This window comes from Ailuropoda melanoleuca, chromosome 11 (assembly GCF_002007445.2).
Source record: "Ailuropoda melanoleuca isolate Jingjing chromosome 11, ASM200744v2, whole genome shotgun sequence".
In the NCBI taxonomy this organism is placed as follows: domain Eukaryota; kingdom Metazoa; phylum Chordata; class Mammalia; order Carnivora; family Ursidae; genus Ailuropoda; species Ailuropoda melanoleuca.
This window is the reverse complement of record NC_048228.1, coordinates 33777919-33791534: the sequence shown is the minus strand read 5'-3', so window position 1 is coordinate 33791534 and position 13616 is coordinate 33777919. Positions and strand designations below refer to the sequence as shown.

Sequence of the window (13616 nt, the reverse complement as noted above, 5' to 3'; positions counted from 1 at the left end):
AGCATGTGAAGTTTACCAAACCACTTCGTAAGATCTGTCCTTATTTTTATGATGCTAGCATTAGAAAAATCTCTACTCCCCATGGATTTTCCCCTCTCTGTGACCTGGCTGCTTGATCTTCTTTTTTGGTGGTGACTTTACATACAGCCAAAATATGTGATTTTTCTTACATTTCTTCTGATGCAAATGCTCTTATTAAAAATCTCAAGGGCCATTCAAAGTAAACATGTCCAGATTTTGCTTTTTTCCTTTTAGGTTGGTTCTTATCTAGCAAGCCCATCAAGACTGCACTAATGATGTCAAAGGTCAGGTCTGTCAAAGAGGCTCACGGTCATTTATTATAATTTACCACTCTTTTGAGGGTTTATTTATTGACAGGGGCTTAAGGAACTCCAAATAAATGAATACATAAATCCTAGGACATGACAACAAAAATTGAAAAGAACATTTGCTTATCACTGATGTCAGTTATCTAAATCGCCATGGTAATCCCCCCTCCCCCAGCCTCACAGGACAACGGGCCACGCCTCGCAAGAAAACTAAGCCGCGCCCTTCTGAAAATGAGCAGCAGGAAATGAACATCCCAGGACCTAAAAGCCTTCTCTCCTGACTCACAGTGGATGAAGAAGAAACGTCTGAAATTTCACCCAACAGTTGAGTCAAATCAAACCTGCGGATCAGCTGCCTAAGTGTTTCTAATGCAACAGACTCTCTCCTAAAGAGTAATACACTGTCAAATTTACAGGCAATGATCCTGTAATTCATGGTGGTGAAGACGCCTGACAGAAAAAGTAAAATGAGGACGAGTGCTGAAGGAGAGGCTGATATGTAGGGTACCATCACCCTAGCAGCTGAGTTTCAGGCAAAAGGAAGTCTATAGCAAAAGCCGTGTCCTGGCACGGAGTCTAGGCTTTGCTGCGGTTGTGAAAGCTGGCACCCTTCTTGATTCCCTCGGCGTTACCTTTCCATCCTAGCAGCTGAAGACCTTGCCCTTGTCCTCTCACACTGACTGGCTTGGGGCCCCGTAGGTGTTCAGCAGGTTTCTGTGGGCTAAACGGTCTAACCACATCCCTGCTTTCAAAAACAGGAAAATGTTTTACCAGAAGGGAAAGACGCTAAAGCAAACCGCACTTACTACACCGGAGGCGGGAGGCGGCAGAGCACTGCGCTGGGCAGCCAGTCCTCGTCCAGAATATTTACCTGCCAGCTGGGACAGCACGCATATCAAGGATGACACAAACACAGCTATGACATCAGCTTCTTCCGAACTGTAGATAGAAGCACTCACTGTCTGACACTCACAATTACGCTTTCCTACCAAATTGCTGTGTTGACAAGAATCTCACTGGAAACTGACTGGCACCTCCTCAAATGCCTACTGGGCGGTTATAAACACATCATTCTCAAGTCAAGAAGAGACTATTTGTAAGGGAAATTATTTCCCCACATTAAAGGCACCTAGGATTCCAGGGGTCCAGGATTCCAGAGACTATTTGTAAGGGAAATTATTTCCCCACATTAAAGGCACCTAGGATTCCAGGGGTCCTGGTATGCAGTGTGTCCACACCACAATTTACACAGAGTTCTGCCACTTCCTCTGTATGTGAGAATTCATGGAAGCGCTATGTGACATGCAAATTTTTTAATGAGTAGAAAGTGCTAAATTTGCAGACTGCATAACATTCTAATTTCCCAAAGTCAGGAAGTTCACTGATGCAGACGCAATTCCAGGCAGTTCTTATTTGTAAATTGTGATTTTTACTTTGTCTACTGTGGCATAAACCCTTCTTGGCAAGAAGTAATTCTAAATTCCGATCTGAACTGTGACATATCCCTATGTGGGACTCTAATCTGCGAATGGGATTAAAAACTCAAGTCTGGAGGAATAGCTGCAGTCTCATGTCATAATCCGAGTATATTCATAAATCCATATGAAGCACCACTTCTGGATCAAGCTACGTATACAGTTTTGGATTGTGTTTGCTAAAGGAAGGGGCAAGCATGGATTAAACCATTATATGCCAACCATGACAAAGTAAATCTTACCAGAAATTCATTACAGAGATGACAGAAGTTAAAAGTTATTAGGTCTCGGTAATATCATTGCATTTCAACATAAAAGGTAAACACGGTTATTGGCTTAGCATTTTTGGAGATTTTCAAGTGCTTTTTTCTTCTGTATCTCTATTCTCTCTGCGTCCACTGTTCCCTCAATCTCTCTCCTTCTCCCCCCCCCCCACCCTTTCTCTCTCTCTCTCTTTCTCTGTGCCTGGAACCATTTTATGGAAATCCAGTTTCAAAACTGTATTGTAGAACCAGGGGCTGCTTTTACATAATTTTAGAAATGATATAAAGAAACCTAAATGGGCAAACAGCATAACGGACCTTCTGAATAAGATAACACTATTCTGTAGTATAATTAAGTAAAAACAGGGAAATCTATTAAGTTTCTCATATCAGGCATGTGTATTTATTTTCAATAGTCAAAAATGTGCCAAGTTATCCACCCTTTCCTGTTGGATGCAATCCGTACCATTTAGCATATAAGGTGTCCAGTTTTTTTATTTTTAATTTTTATTTATTTATTTTTTAAATGAGCAATGCACTTATAAACCACAAAGGTCCAACTTCTTTCTAGGACAATAATTGACTCTGATGTCTTCTTTAATAATACATTCCAGTGAAATAACACAAATTTTTGAAGTTCTTAATTTGAATGTAGGGTCTCCAATGTAGGAACTACTTTTTCAGGCCAATGAGCATATATCCAGTGTAACATACATGATAAATGTTATACATCAGTATCCACTAATGTGTATGGATGGCCAAAAAAATTTAGTGGAGCTTCTGAAATTGCTTAAAGACCATGACCTTGTTTCACAAATGAAATTACACAGCATCTCATAATGAATCCAATTCATCAAACAGTTTAAGAATAAGTGTGCTTGCAAGGACAGAGTGATATGTATATAATAGGCAACTAGGAAATAATCCAAAACTCTAACTCACTTCCAAATCCCCATGCCTCCGAAATCCTTTTATATATACCCTGGATTTACTGGCTGTAAGTAACTCTTGCCACCCAGGGTTTTTATACAACTAGGGTTTATAGGGTTTATGCAAGTCTTTTACGCAAATACATTTTGGTAATCAAATTTTAATCAAATCTAATTTGAATCAATGGGACCAATTTTCTAGGACAAGTCAGTGATATTGTTAGATCTCAAATCCCAAGATTCCTGCTTCCAGGATCACACAGTTGTTCTAGCCAATCCTTATCTTTTTTCAGAAAGTCATTTACAATTACAAACGTAATGAAAAGCCAAGTATAAAAAACTTGGGGAATAAAAAGCATATTGAAAAAGAAAGAAATCTCATTGGCCAAAAATAAATGCACATGTTTCATTCATCTTTTTCCTAAGCTTACTTTACATAGTTATGACTAAATGCATATGTAAGTCCATATTCTGCTTTTCCATGTTAACATAAACATTTTAGTGGCTATATGATATTCCACCTTATGTAAGTGCCACATTATTACTTAACCACAGCTCTGATACTGGATTTTCAGGTTTTGCATTTTTTTTTACAATAAATTACAAAGAATGTAAAGCATATTTGGCATATATCTTCTTAGGTATTTAGATTAATTTCTTAAAATTTATTCATTAAAGTAGGATTACTGGACCAAAGGGTATAAACAATTTTAAAGCCCTTAACTCATACTGTCAAATTGCTTCCCCAAATAATTGTAAAAATTTGTATCCCCATTAGTGAAATACTAGAGACTTCACTTCGTACATTTGCTAACATTCAGGATTATTATACCTTTAAAATATCCAATAATCTTGTAAGAAACCCTTGAAGACTTTTGATTACAAATTTTATTTGGCATTGGGGAACCACATATTTCCTAAAGTGTTTTAAACACAAAACTGGGGGGCGCCTGGGTGGCATGGCGGTTAGGCGCCTGCCTTTNTGGCATTGGGGAACCACATATTTCCTAAAGTGTTTTAAACACAAAACTGGGGGGCGCCTGGGTGGCATGGCGGTTAGGCGCCTGCCTTTGGCTCAGGGCGTGATCCCAGCGTTATGGGATCAAACCCCACGTCAGGCTCCTCTGCTATGAGCCTGCTTCTTCCTCTCCCACTCCCCCTGCTTGTGTTCCCTCTCTCGCTGGCTGTCTCTATCTCTGTCAAATAAATAAATAAAATCTTAAAAAAAAATAAACACAAAATTGGGAGTGTGGTAAACAATTTAGAAAATTTTNTCCTCTCCCACTCCCCCTGCTTGTGTTCCCTCTCTCGCTGGCTGTCTCTATCTCTGTCAAATAAATAAATAAAATCTTAAAAAAAAATAAACACAAAACTGGGAGTGTGGTAATTTAGAAAATTTTTGATTACTCCAGTAGAAAATTAAATATTCTAAAAACTATAGAGTCTAAGAAAAATTAACACCTAAATTAAAACTACGAGCAAAACCAATCTCTGATATGTTACTTGGGTGTAATGGGAGATTAAACTCAATTAATAACGGCCTAATTAGATAGTCAAAGCTATTTTAAAATAAGGTTTGTGCTATACTGTTAAGTTCCACTTCCTAGCTTTCAATCTTTCTCTACAATTATGGATTTAAGTATGTCTCTCCTAAAAAGTATAAAGCGGGATTTTCTACTACAATTTTGAACCTCCTTTAACAGGTAAATTTAATTCATTTACATTGTTACCCCTGACATATGATGATCCTTGGTCTATACCATCTTAATTACCGTTTTCACGTACCATGGTTTTCTGTTGTTGTTCCTTTCCTGCCCTTAAAAATCTTATTTTGAATTTACACATCCACCTTTTATGTGTGTAGTCAATCTTAATATTTTAATTGGTAAATTTGAATCAATGGAATTGAATGCAAATAGTGTTACTTATTTTTTTTTACTGAACACTATATGGAAGTTAGAAAATTTTAACTCACATCACACTTTCCCTTATGCCGTGGTAAGGTTGTCAATAATTTAGTTTCATCTTATTTTCATTTTATTTTCTGCCTCTTCATTGGTCTCTCTCTCTTTTTTAAAGAATCAATTTTTATTTTATATTTTTAGTGGTTTACTCAGTGAGAGTTTGTGAATTGTAAGCCCTCTCTATTTTGATTATCTGAAAATCCTTTAAATTTCGCTCTCTTGAGCAAATCTGGATATTCTCATTCTCTTTTACATGTGTTTTAACTTCTCTTTTATATAATCACTTACTTTATCTTTCTTCCCTGTGTTCTGAGAGGTTTCATGGTATATACATTCCAGCTGACTAATTTTCCCTTCCTCTGTATCCAAAGTTGTCTCTGATTTGATTTTTAATCTCCTGCTGAGTTTTAACTTTCAGTTGTTTACCTTTCTAGGCATTCATTTGATTTTTCCCCAAATCTGTCTGTCCTTTTTACAATATTCTCTTCTTGCATTTGTGCTTATATGCCAGTTTTTCTTTTTACTTTTATTTATGCTATAGTCTCACTCAGATTGCTCTGAGTCCGTGTTATGAGAGTGCCAAGTAACTCACTACTTTGTGCACTCTCTCTTGCAGCCGACTGTTCCCTTGGGTGATGTGAAACTTCATATTGTAATCTCATTTCCAGGAGTGGGCTATTTTTGTCTGAGACCAATGCACTCAGGTTGTGGAAAGAACTCAAGAGAACGGCTTGTTGCTTGCTTCTCCTGGTACCCTAGAAGTTTCACCAATTATGTTAATTACATATCCTTTGTTTTTTATTTCCTTAGTACTAGATCTTAGAGTCCACAGCAGATCTCGGTGTAGGATTGTGGTTTTACTACAGCTTTTATTTAGGTGAAGATTTCATTTTTATTTTCTCTGTCATGAATTTTCTTGTGGCTTCCCTGGGCTGGTGGGTAAAAATCTTCTAGTTGTTTTTCATGGTGGGAGCAGCCACTTATGAGAGCCAGCTTTATTCAGAGGGCTCTAGATCTCAACTCTTGGCCTCAGGCTTGTGCAAATTCTGGGTCTCTGCCTCTGTGCCAAAACAAAAACTCTAACTCCCAATCTAGGATCTACCTCCATGGCCAATGCCCCTCTGAATTATTCTGGTATCCACTCATGCAATTACCTCTGTAGTTTTGAGTTCCTACTTTATTTTGAGGATTTCACATTGTATTGCTCCTAAGTATCAATTTGGCTTTTAAAATATACTACACTACATTATCTAGGCTTCTGAATTCTACTGACCTCTATTATAAACTCTGAATTTCTCCTACCTAGCATTCTGTCTACATTTTTCTCAAAATCGTCTGCATACAATTTCAACTAGGAATACAGTTTCAGAGGTATTGTAAACTTGGTTCAAAGGTAACTAGCTTTATTTTGAGTAAACATTGCAATGTTGATGAAAGACTATTAATGCCTCAAAGACACTCATTCTCAAAAGTAAATAAAGGCTAAATGATAATCCCTAATTGTCAATTGCAACTTCCTGGCTGTCTTTTCTACCTCCATTCTATTTCTTAATATTGACCTTGTCCTTCTTGCAAGCTGGGTATTTTCACTATTAGAAAGCCTTTGTTTTCCAAAATAAGGACCAAGAGCAGTATTATTTCAAGACTTTGGTGCAATGCTGTGCCAGAAACACCCAGTTTACTGGTAAGTAGAAACTACTGCAAAATACTATCATTACACCGTGCAGCACTATCTCTGTGGTTTTTATCACTGAGGAAATCGACAGTACAGACTCCAATTTTCTGTCGCACTAGAGTAGATAGAGGAGGGTAGATGAAAGAGTTTGACTTAGTAGGGCTGTTACTACAGCAAATCAGAATTGTAAAAGGAAATAACTTTTTAACTGACTTATTTTAATCCAAATACTCAAATGCTTCAGTCTAACAAGAGACTTGATAAAAAAATAAACAAAAGAAACCAACAAAACCCTCTCTTGTACCTTGTTCTCCTTCCTGATTTGTACAACCACTTCATGCCACTATTACTGACAAATATCCAATCATAAAGAAAATTCTATTAGTGCCATAAGAAACAAGCTAGATGCTACGGTGATGCTATGTCATGAAAGTCTTAATTTGAATATTTCATGTTTGTATTTGACAAATGTCGTAATTTAGTAGATGTCATTTTGTGTAACCAATTAAAGGCCCAAAGTTCCATCTTGCAGCATTGTATTTCCTGTTAAATAGGGTTGCTTTGGGAATTTAAAAATATGCACGATAGAACCAGTAGGTGTTAAATCACCCAAAGTTGAAATACAGTATTGAGAGAGGGAGAAAGGGAGAGAGATGAGGGACAGTGGGGGAGAGAGAGAGGGAGAGAGAGGGAGAGACTTCAAATATTGCTATTTTTTTGATCCAATCAATTTGTTCTCCACTAAAGGAAGAAATTAAATTATAAAAATCTTAAAAAAGAATAACTTGGTGTGTGCTATGTTTTTTTTTAATCCTCATCTCAAACTCATGCCTAGAGGAACAAACCCTGTATCTCTGGATTAATAGATAGGAAAGCAGCTGTATTCTTTTCATTCTTGCATTTCCAATACAGACTTGGTGAGATACACAGCAGCAGTCTGAAAATCATAACCAGAAGCTGTTTTATACACTCAGCAGCTGCCAGTTCTCAAAGAATGCGACATACTGCGGACAGAAAAATAAGAGGCCTGTTGGATTTTTATTCTGTGTCAGCAACGTAATTACTTATTTGTATTTTAAGTAAGGTTTCTTTTTCAAGGTCCTTGTGTATCTAGACACTGGAAGGTAAACAGAATTTCATCAATGTGGTGAAAGTGAAATATTTTATATTTAAATGATAAATACAAATACTTCTACACAAATATATGTGGTTGCTTGTGTTCTGCAAGCAATTTGTAATATGTTATAATAAATGTCAACATCGGCGGCTCTTAGTTAAGATCCAAAGAGACCATGTTGTCTGATCCATTCATCTCTGTAGGTGTGATATCAGAATAATTCTTACTACCTTAATTGGTGATCATGGAGGATGCTAAAATTTGTATATCTAAGGGCTCCTCGGTTAAAGGGATAAGAGTGTACAATCAAAATACCATTTCATTAAGAAGAGCTAAGAAACGAAGTCATGAAAAATGGGGACTATTTAGCCCACTCCCCCATTATATTCCTGAGCCAATCTTATACACCCATTTTTAAAATTTTTGTTTTATTAACATTATTTCCTTTAAACAAGCATTAACACATACCTAGCATTTTCAAGGACTTGTGGAGATGTTCCCACTAAGGATCTGTTGTAAATTGGTAAATCTATCTGCAGGACCATTTCCTGTGCTTTATATGTATTTTACATTCATGGACATCGGTTCGGTGATGGCCATGAATTAGGAATAAATAGCTTACTTTTTTGAAGTCATGTGATTCTACTCGGAAGAGTTTAGGGTACCCTTTTATGCATTCAAATAAAACTAAGGAATGGTTCTCTGGTCTAGAAAGAGTGACAGTTTTCCCATGGATATGACTAAATCACTCTTTGCTCCTGAAAACGCAATACTGTGTATTCCATTTGTTGACTAGACGGTTATTCATTCTGGTTCCTGAGAGATCAGTTCTTTCAATTCTGAGACAGAGCTAGTATACTGGCATAGTACTGCATTTTTGTTGTTGTTGTTCAGAATTCTTAATTTCTAATATTTCCGAGAAATCCAAATGGTTAAACCTCGGGCCTCGCACCTGTCTTTTGTTTGCTCAAATTGACTTACTCTGCATGCAAAGCCCATCAGTGCAGTTCTTGGATTGCAAGACGAGGCCATCGCAGTCCTTGCCTCCGTTCTTGGGGGCGGGCGCCGTGCACTCTCTCCTACGCCAGTGCGTGCACTCGGTCCCACAAGTAGACCACTTGCTCCATGAAGTCCACCTGCCATCCACTGCCACGCACACACACAAAAACCAGCAGAAGGTCAGAGGGAGAAGCAGCTACTTGAGGTGAGAAAGGAGTAGAGCTCATGTATAAATAACACAAAACAGAAAACTGAAGAAAATGCCCCATCAAGGAGTACGGTGTTCATGTCCACTGCTGGGAGCAGTGACACGCGCAACATACACCATCAGGGTTCTGTGAACTTTTCTTCCTGGGGGTGTGACTGTGTCCTTATTGACCAAGCCAAGGAATCACTTAAAGGGAGACACAGAAACAAAGCTGTCCCCAGGAGGCACATAAAAGTAGATCATGATGGTGCCTTTCCTTCTGTTAAAAGGAAAGGTTTTGGATTTTGCATTGAAAATTAGGGGACCTCTTTTTGGATCCAAGATTTCTTCATGCAGAGAGTCATGTGGGCAGTGCCAGCAAACTTGTGGGGTGGTACGGATAAGAGGTTAGTACAATGGGGAAGAAGTCTATCTATCCACTCACTGACCCACCCATCCATCCACCCATATCTATCTATCTATCTATCATCTATCTATCTATCTATCTATCTATCTATCTATCTATCTATCATCACCTATCATCTATCTACTTATGTATCTATCATCCATCCATGTCTTAAATACTCTTTTCATTCAATTTTTTTATCTAGACATCTTGATTCTGTTGAAACCTTCTTCAATGCTTTGTTGAAATGACTATATTAGTTTCCATATATTATTTGATAATTCTATTCCATTATTTGATGATTTAGATATTAGTAATTTTATTTTACAAATATTTACACACATTCCTACTTTTTGCTGTGATTCAGTCATTTAGAATTGACTTTCTCCCTAATTTTCGTTGCCGGCTTGTTAGTAATCTCAGTGGTACTGAGCTGGTATATCACTCTCTTAAAAACACACAATTTAAATTCTAAGTTGAAAAAAAAATACAGGAAGTCTCATTAAAGTCACACTTAAAATGCATTCTTAAAAAATTCTTACATAAATAGGACAAGAATATTAAAAATCAGTTAAATAAAAATTTTCCTGAAATACACAATTATGATCATCCAGAATTCAGCATAAACAATGCCAAACATCATTTACTGAACATCTAATATACATAACATCTTACACTTACATATTCATAGAAATTATATCAATTTTAGTAGTCTACATAGTTTAGGAAATCTATATGATTTCATATTCAAATTGCTGTATAAATATATTATGTATAATGTGTATGGAGATATAAACAAGCCCATATAAAAAATGAAGAAAGCATTAATATTTCAATCATCCAGAGTTGGCTATTTAAGCAACTCCCAGATATTTGGAGAAAAGACCTAGATCATCACAAGGTGTCTACACACACACACACACACACACACACACACACACTTCTATTTCAGCTCAAAATGCTGAATGCATTTTTAATTGTGTAAGTCGATACCCAGATAAAATACAGGAGAGTATAGGGTAAAATACTGAAATTCTAAACCCAGCGAAGTGTCAAAATTTGTTAGATAAATAAAATCTCTCAAAAGATGCAGTGTAGAATACTGTTTCGATATTTAAAAATGGACACTTGGAAATATAAAATATAGATGATATTTTTCTCTCCAGTTCATTCCTACAACCCATCTCTGATAAACTATATATTAAAGGATGGATAAGACAAAAGGTAGGCTAAATAACGGGAAGTGAGGAGACTGTTTCTAAATAATGAAATCACAAAAAACCCCAAAATACAAATAAATAAATAATGAAATTGACAACGTAACAGCTACCCCAATGGAATGCGCTTAATTTATGGATTATTTCAAAATAATTTTAGCTTAACTTTTGAATATATAATTACGCATTTTAGTTGGCTTTGGTTTTGGCAACTATCACCTTCAATTTGCCTAGGGTAAGAGCTGGGGACAATATGAGACGGCCCAAAAAGACGCTCAGCGGCAGAGGGATGTAACCTCGCTACAGGTACCGCTGCAGATAACTCACAAGAACAGGCCACCAGCAAGTACAGATGAGAAAGAGCCAACTGTATTGTACTTTCAAAATCCATTAGCCCATGTGTCACAAAGCTTTGCCCTCCTTTTAATTCATTCCAAATGTTTTATTTGCCCTTGCCCAGAAACTGACACCAAATATCAAATATTTCAGTCTAAAACATTTTCTACATTTGAATTCCAGTAATTTCCATGACTGTCTGAAGATCAAGGGTTGTTATTCCTAAAATGTGTGGCTTTCAGTGCTGCCTAAATCCCTTGAATTATAGACCCTATAATCTCGGCTCCAGCAGTTTGTTGAGTAATAGAGAGGGATTATGTCCCTAAGTGTTTAATCTCCTGTTTTATTCTGTTTTGCATGTTTGGGTAATAAAGTTAAGTACCGTGTGGGGGAAAAATACTTGATTTCTCAGCAATGTAAGCATCGAATGATATGAAGGATATAAATAATTTTTATTACACATTCAGGTCAAGAATAAGGCTTTGTGTATATCCCCTAAAACATATTCCTAGAATGGGAGGACACGTCTGGAATGAGAACCCTGGTTTATTTACCTGGGCATAAGGTGGTACAGGCTATTTTCTGCACACTCTGCCCTTCACAGAAGGCACCACCATTGAGTGGTGCAGGGTTGGTGCAGGTCCTTGTGCGTTTCTGATATCCTCGTCCACAGCGGCTGTTACACACAGACCACTCTGTCCAGGTGGACCAGCCACCATTGACTGGAAGGAGGTAAATACAAAACGTGAGTCACATGTATGTTCGTGCACATGCAGACACACAAACCACACGTAAACAAAAACTCATCTGCTAAGTGAACATAAAAAAACCCAAAAATTTCAAAGCTAGAAGAGACCTGGGGCATCATTCATTCAAAGTATTATCAAAGAGCAGAAGAATCTAAGCATAGAGATAAATAAAATGAACTACCCAAATTTACTCACCTACTCAGAAAAGTAAATAGAACTGGGCTTTATTTTCCTTGGCTAGTGTTCCCTCAAATATATATATTCCCCTTACCTAGTCAAGCTCCAGAAATTATTTTTGACAGCTTAGCTCAAATAATAAATGTTTACCTCCTTATGCCAAGGCTGCAGGGGGATCTGAAGTATGAGAACTGAATAAAATCATGTAGCTTTTTCTAAATAGCAGATGACTGATTACTTTTCTTTAGCATACGCAAACTTTACAACTCTTTAAGGACTTTTAGTCAGTTTCACTAACCCAGCGAGCCTGGTTAAAAAATAAAGTCTTAATATTGTTAGATTTTCAACTAATTGAGTAGCTATTTGATTGAATTGGCAATTAGTTTATGTAATTGAAATGGACGCCCACGCTGTGTGCAAAGGGTCACTACAGTGTTTGATGGAGAGCTCAGTATAGGTGTGACTATAAAACCTACATTCCAATGCTATGTTCACTATTCACCTCTGGAGATCTCCCTCTAGAAAAAAACTCTGATATATTTTAGTCCTTACATAATGTGAGTTTAGATTCAATTCTTGTAATTAAGCATTTGATAACAAAAATTATTTGCTCGTACTTAAAACCTGACACAATGAGAATGCGTGTCTGCTTCCTGATCACGAAGAAGAGTGCTAGACATTCAGGCAGCACACACCTTACAGGTGCACGTCATATGCCCGTCATCTCCTCTTCTCGAAACCTACGCAATGGGGAATCATCATGAATGTGTTATACAGACAGACACAGACAAGAGTGCTTTTTGATCACAGTTATTTTCTGTATAAAGATAAATAACTGTAAACAACTGCAATGTTCGACAATAGGAAAATGGTAAGATAGATGCCTGTTCCTGTGATTGACACCTAAACAGCCATTAAAAATGGAGCTAGAGAAGTCTATTTAATAATATGAGTATTTCAACATTATGTTCTAAGTAAAAAATATATTTATACCCCTTATTTTAAAATATTATCTATCCATAGAAAATACCAGTAGTATGCATATCAATCTTTTTGAAAGCTGTTTCTGGATGGCAAGATGACAGGGTTATGGGCAGTTTCTTCTTTGATCTTTTCTGTGTTTCCCAAATTTTCTATAACAGATACATATTTTCAATCTAAAAATGATACTAACAAAAATAAATATACACAACGGACCCATTAGATGTATGTTTTGCTGTGGACTTCTGGTGAGTCTCATCTATGAGCCTTAGACAACTTACTTTATGGGGCCATGAAAAGGACAAACAGATGGTTGACAGGTTGAGTTTCAGTCAGTGTTCCAAAAAGCAACTTAACCTGCTCAGCTTTACAAAACCAGATGTCATGGAACCGTCAGTATAAATTGCTTACAGGCATACTGGCAGGCTGATATTTGGGGTTACAGTATACATATACTGCTTTGGTAGATTTTTAATGAGAAGTGAATAATCATAAACTTCTAGAGAAGAAAAAAGGAATGTGAAAGTCCCAGACTTATTCACTTATTCTACAGAGAAGGAGACATGGGCTGCTAGCATCCTGGTCAAGTGACCAACTGAAGGTCAGTTAGTGGGAGAGCTAGTCCTAGAGCACAAGCCTCCTGACCTCTAGTCCAATGCTGTTCTCTGAACTCAAAATGCTCAAGATCCTTGTGTTTGAGTCTTTCTAAAAACAATGTTCAGCTTGTATTTATAGATACTGAAAGCCCGCTATACATAGGAAAAGAGATTTGCATGTATATTAAACATCTATATAATGCATACACAGAGAGT

The 13616-nt window shown here is 37.0% G+C and overlaps 1 protein-coding gene across 4 annotated transcripts in view; it reads right to left on the bottom strand.

The window, feature by feature from the left end:
- The window catches only part of UNC5C (unc-5 netrin receptor C), a 338832-nt gene that overhangs the window by 55953 nt on the left and 269263 nt on the right, over window positions 1-13616 (bottom strand). For all 4 annotated transcript variants that reach the window (XM_019795351.2, XM_019795352.2, XM_002915290.4 and 1 more), the window contains exons 6-7: window positions 11452-11619; window positions 8734-8898 (exon numbers count right to left, since the gene is read on the bottom strand). In XM_019795351.2, the coding sequence (XP_019650910.1) occupies window positions 8734-8898; window positions 11452-11619 (333 nt within the window). The remainder of the gene's footprint in view (window positions 1-8733; window positions 8899-11451; window positions 11620-13616) is intronic.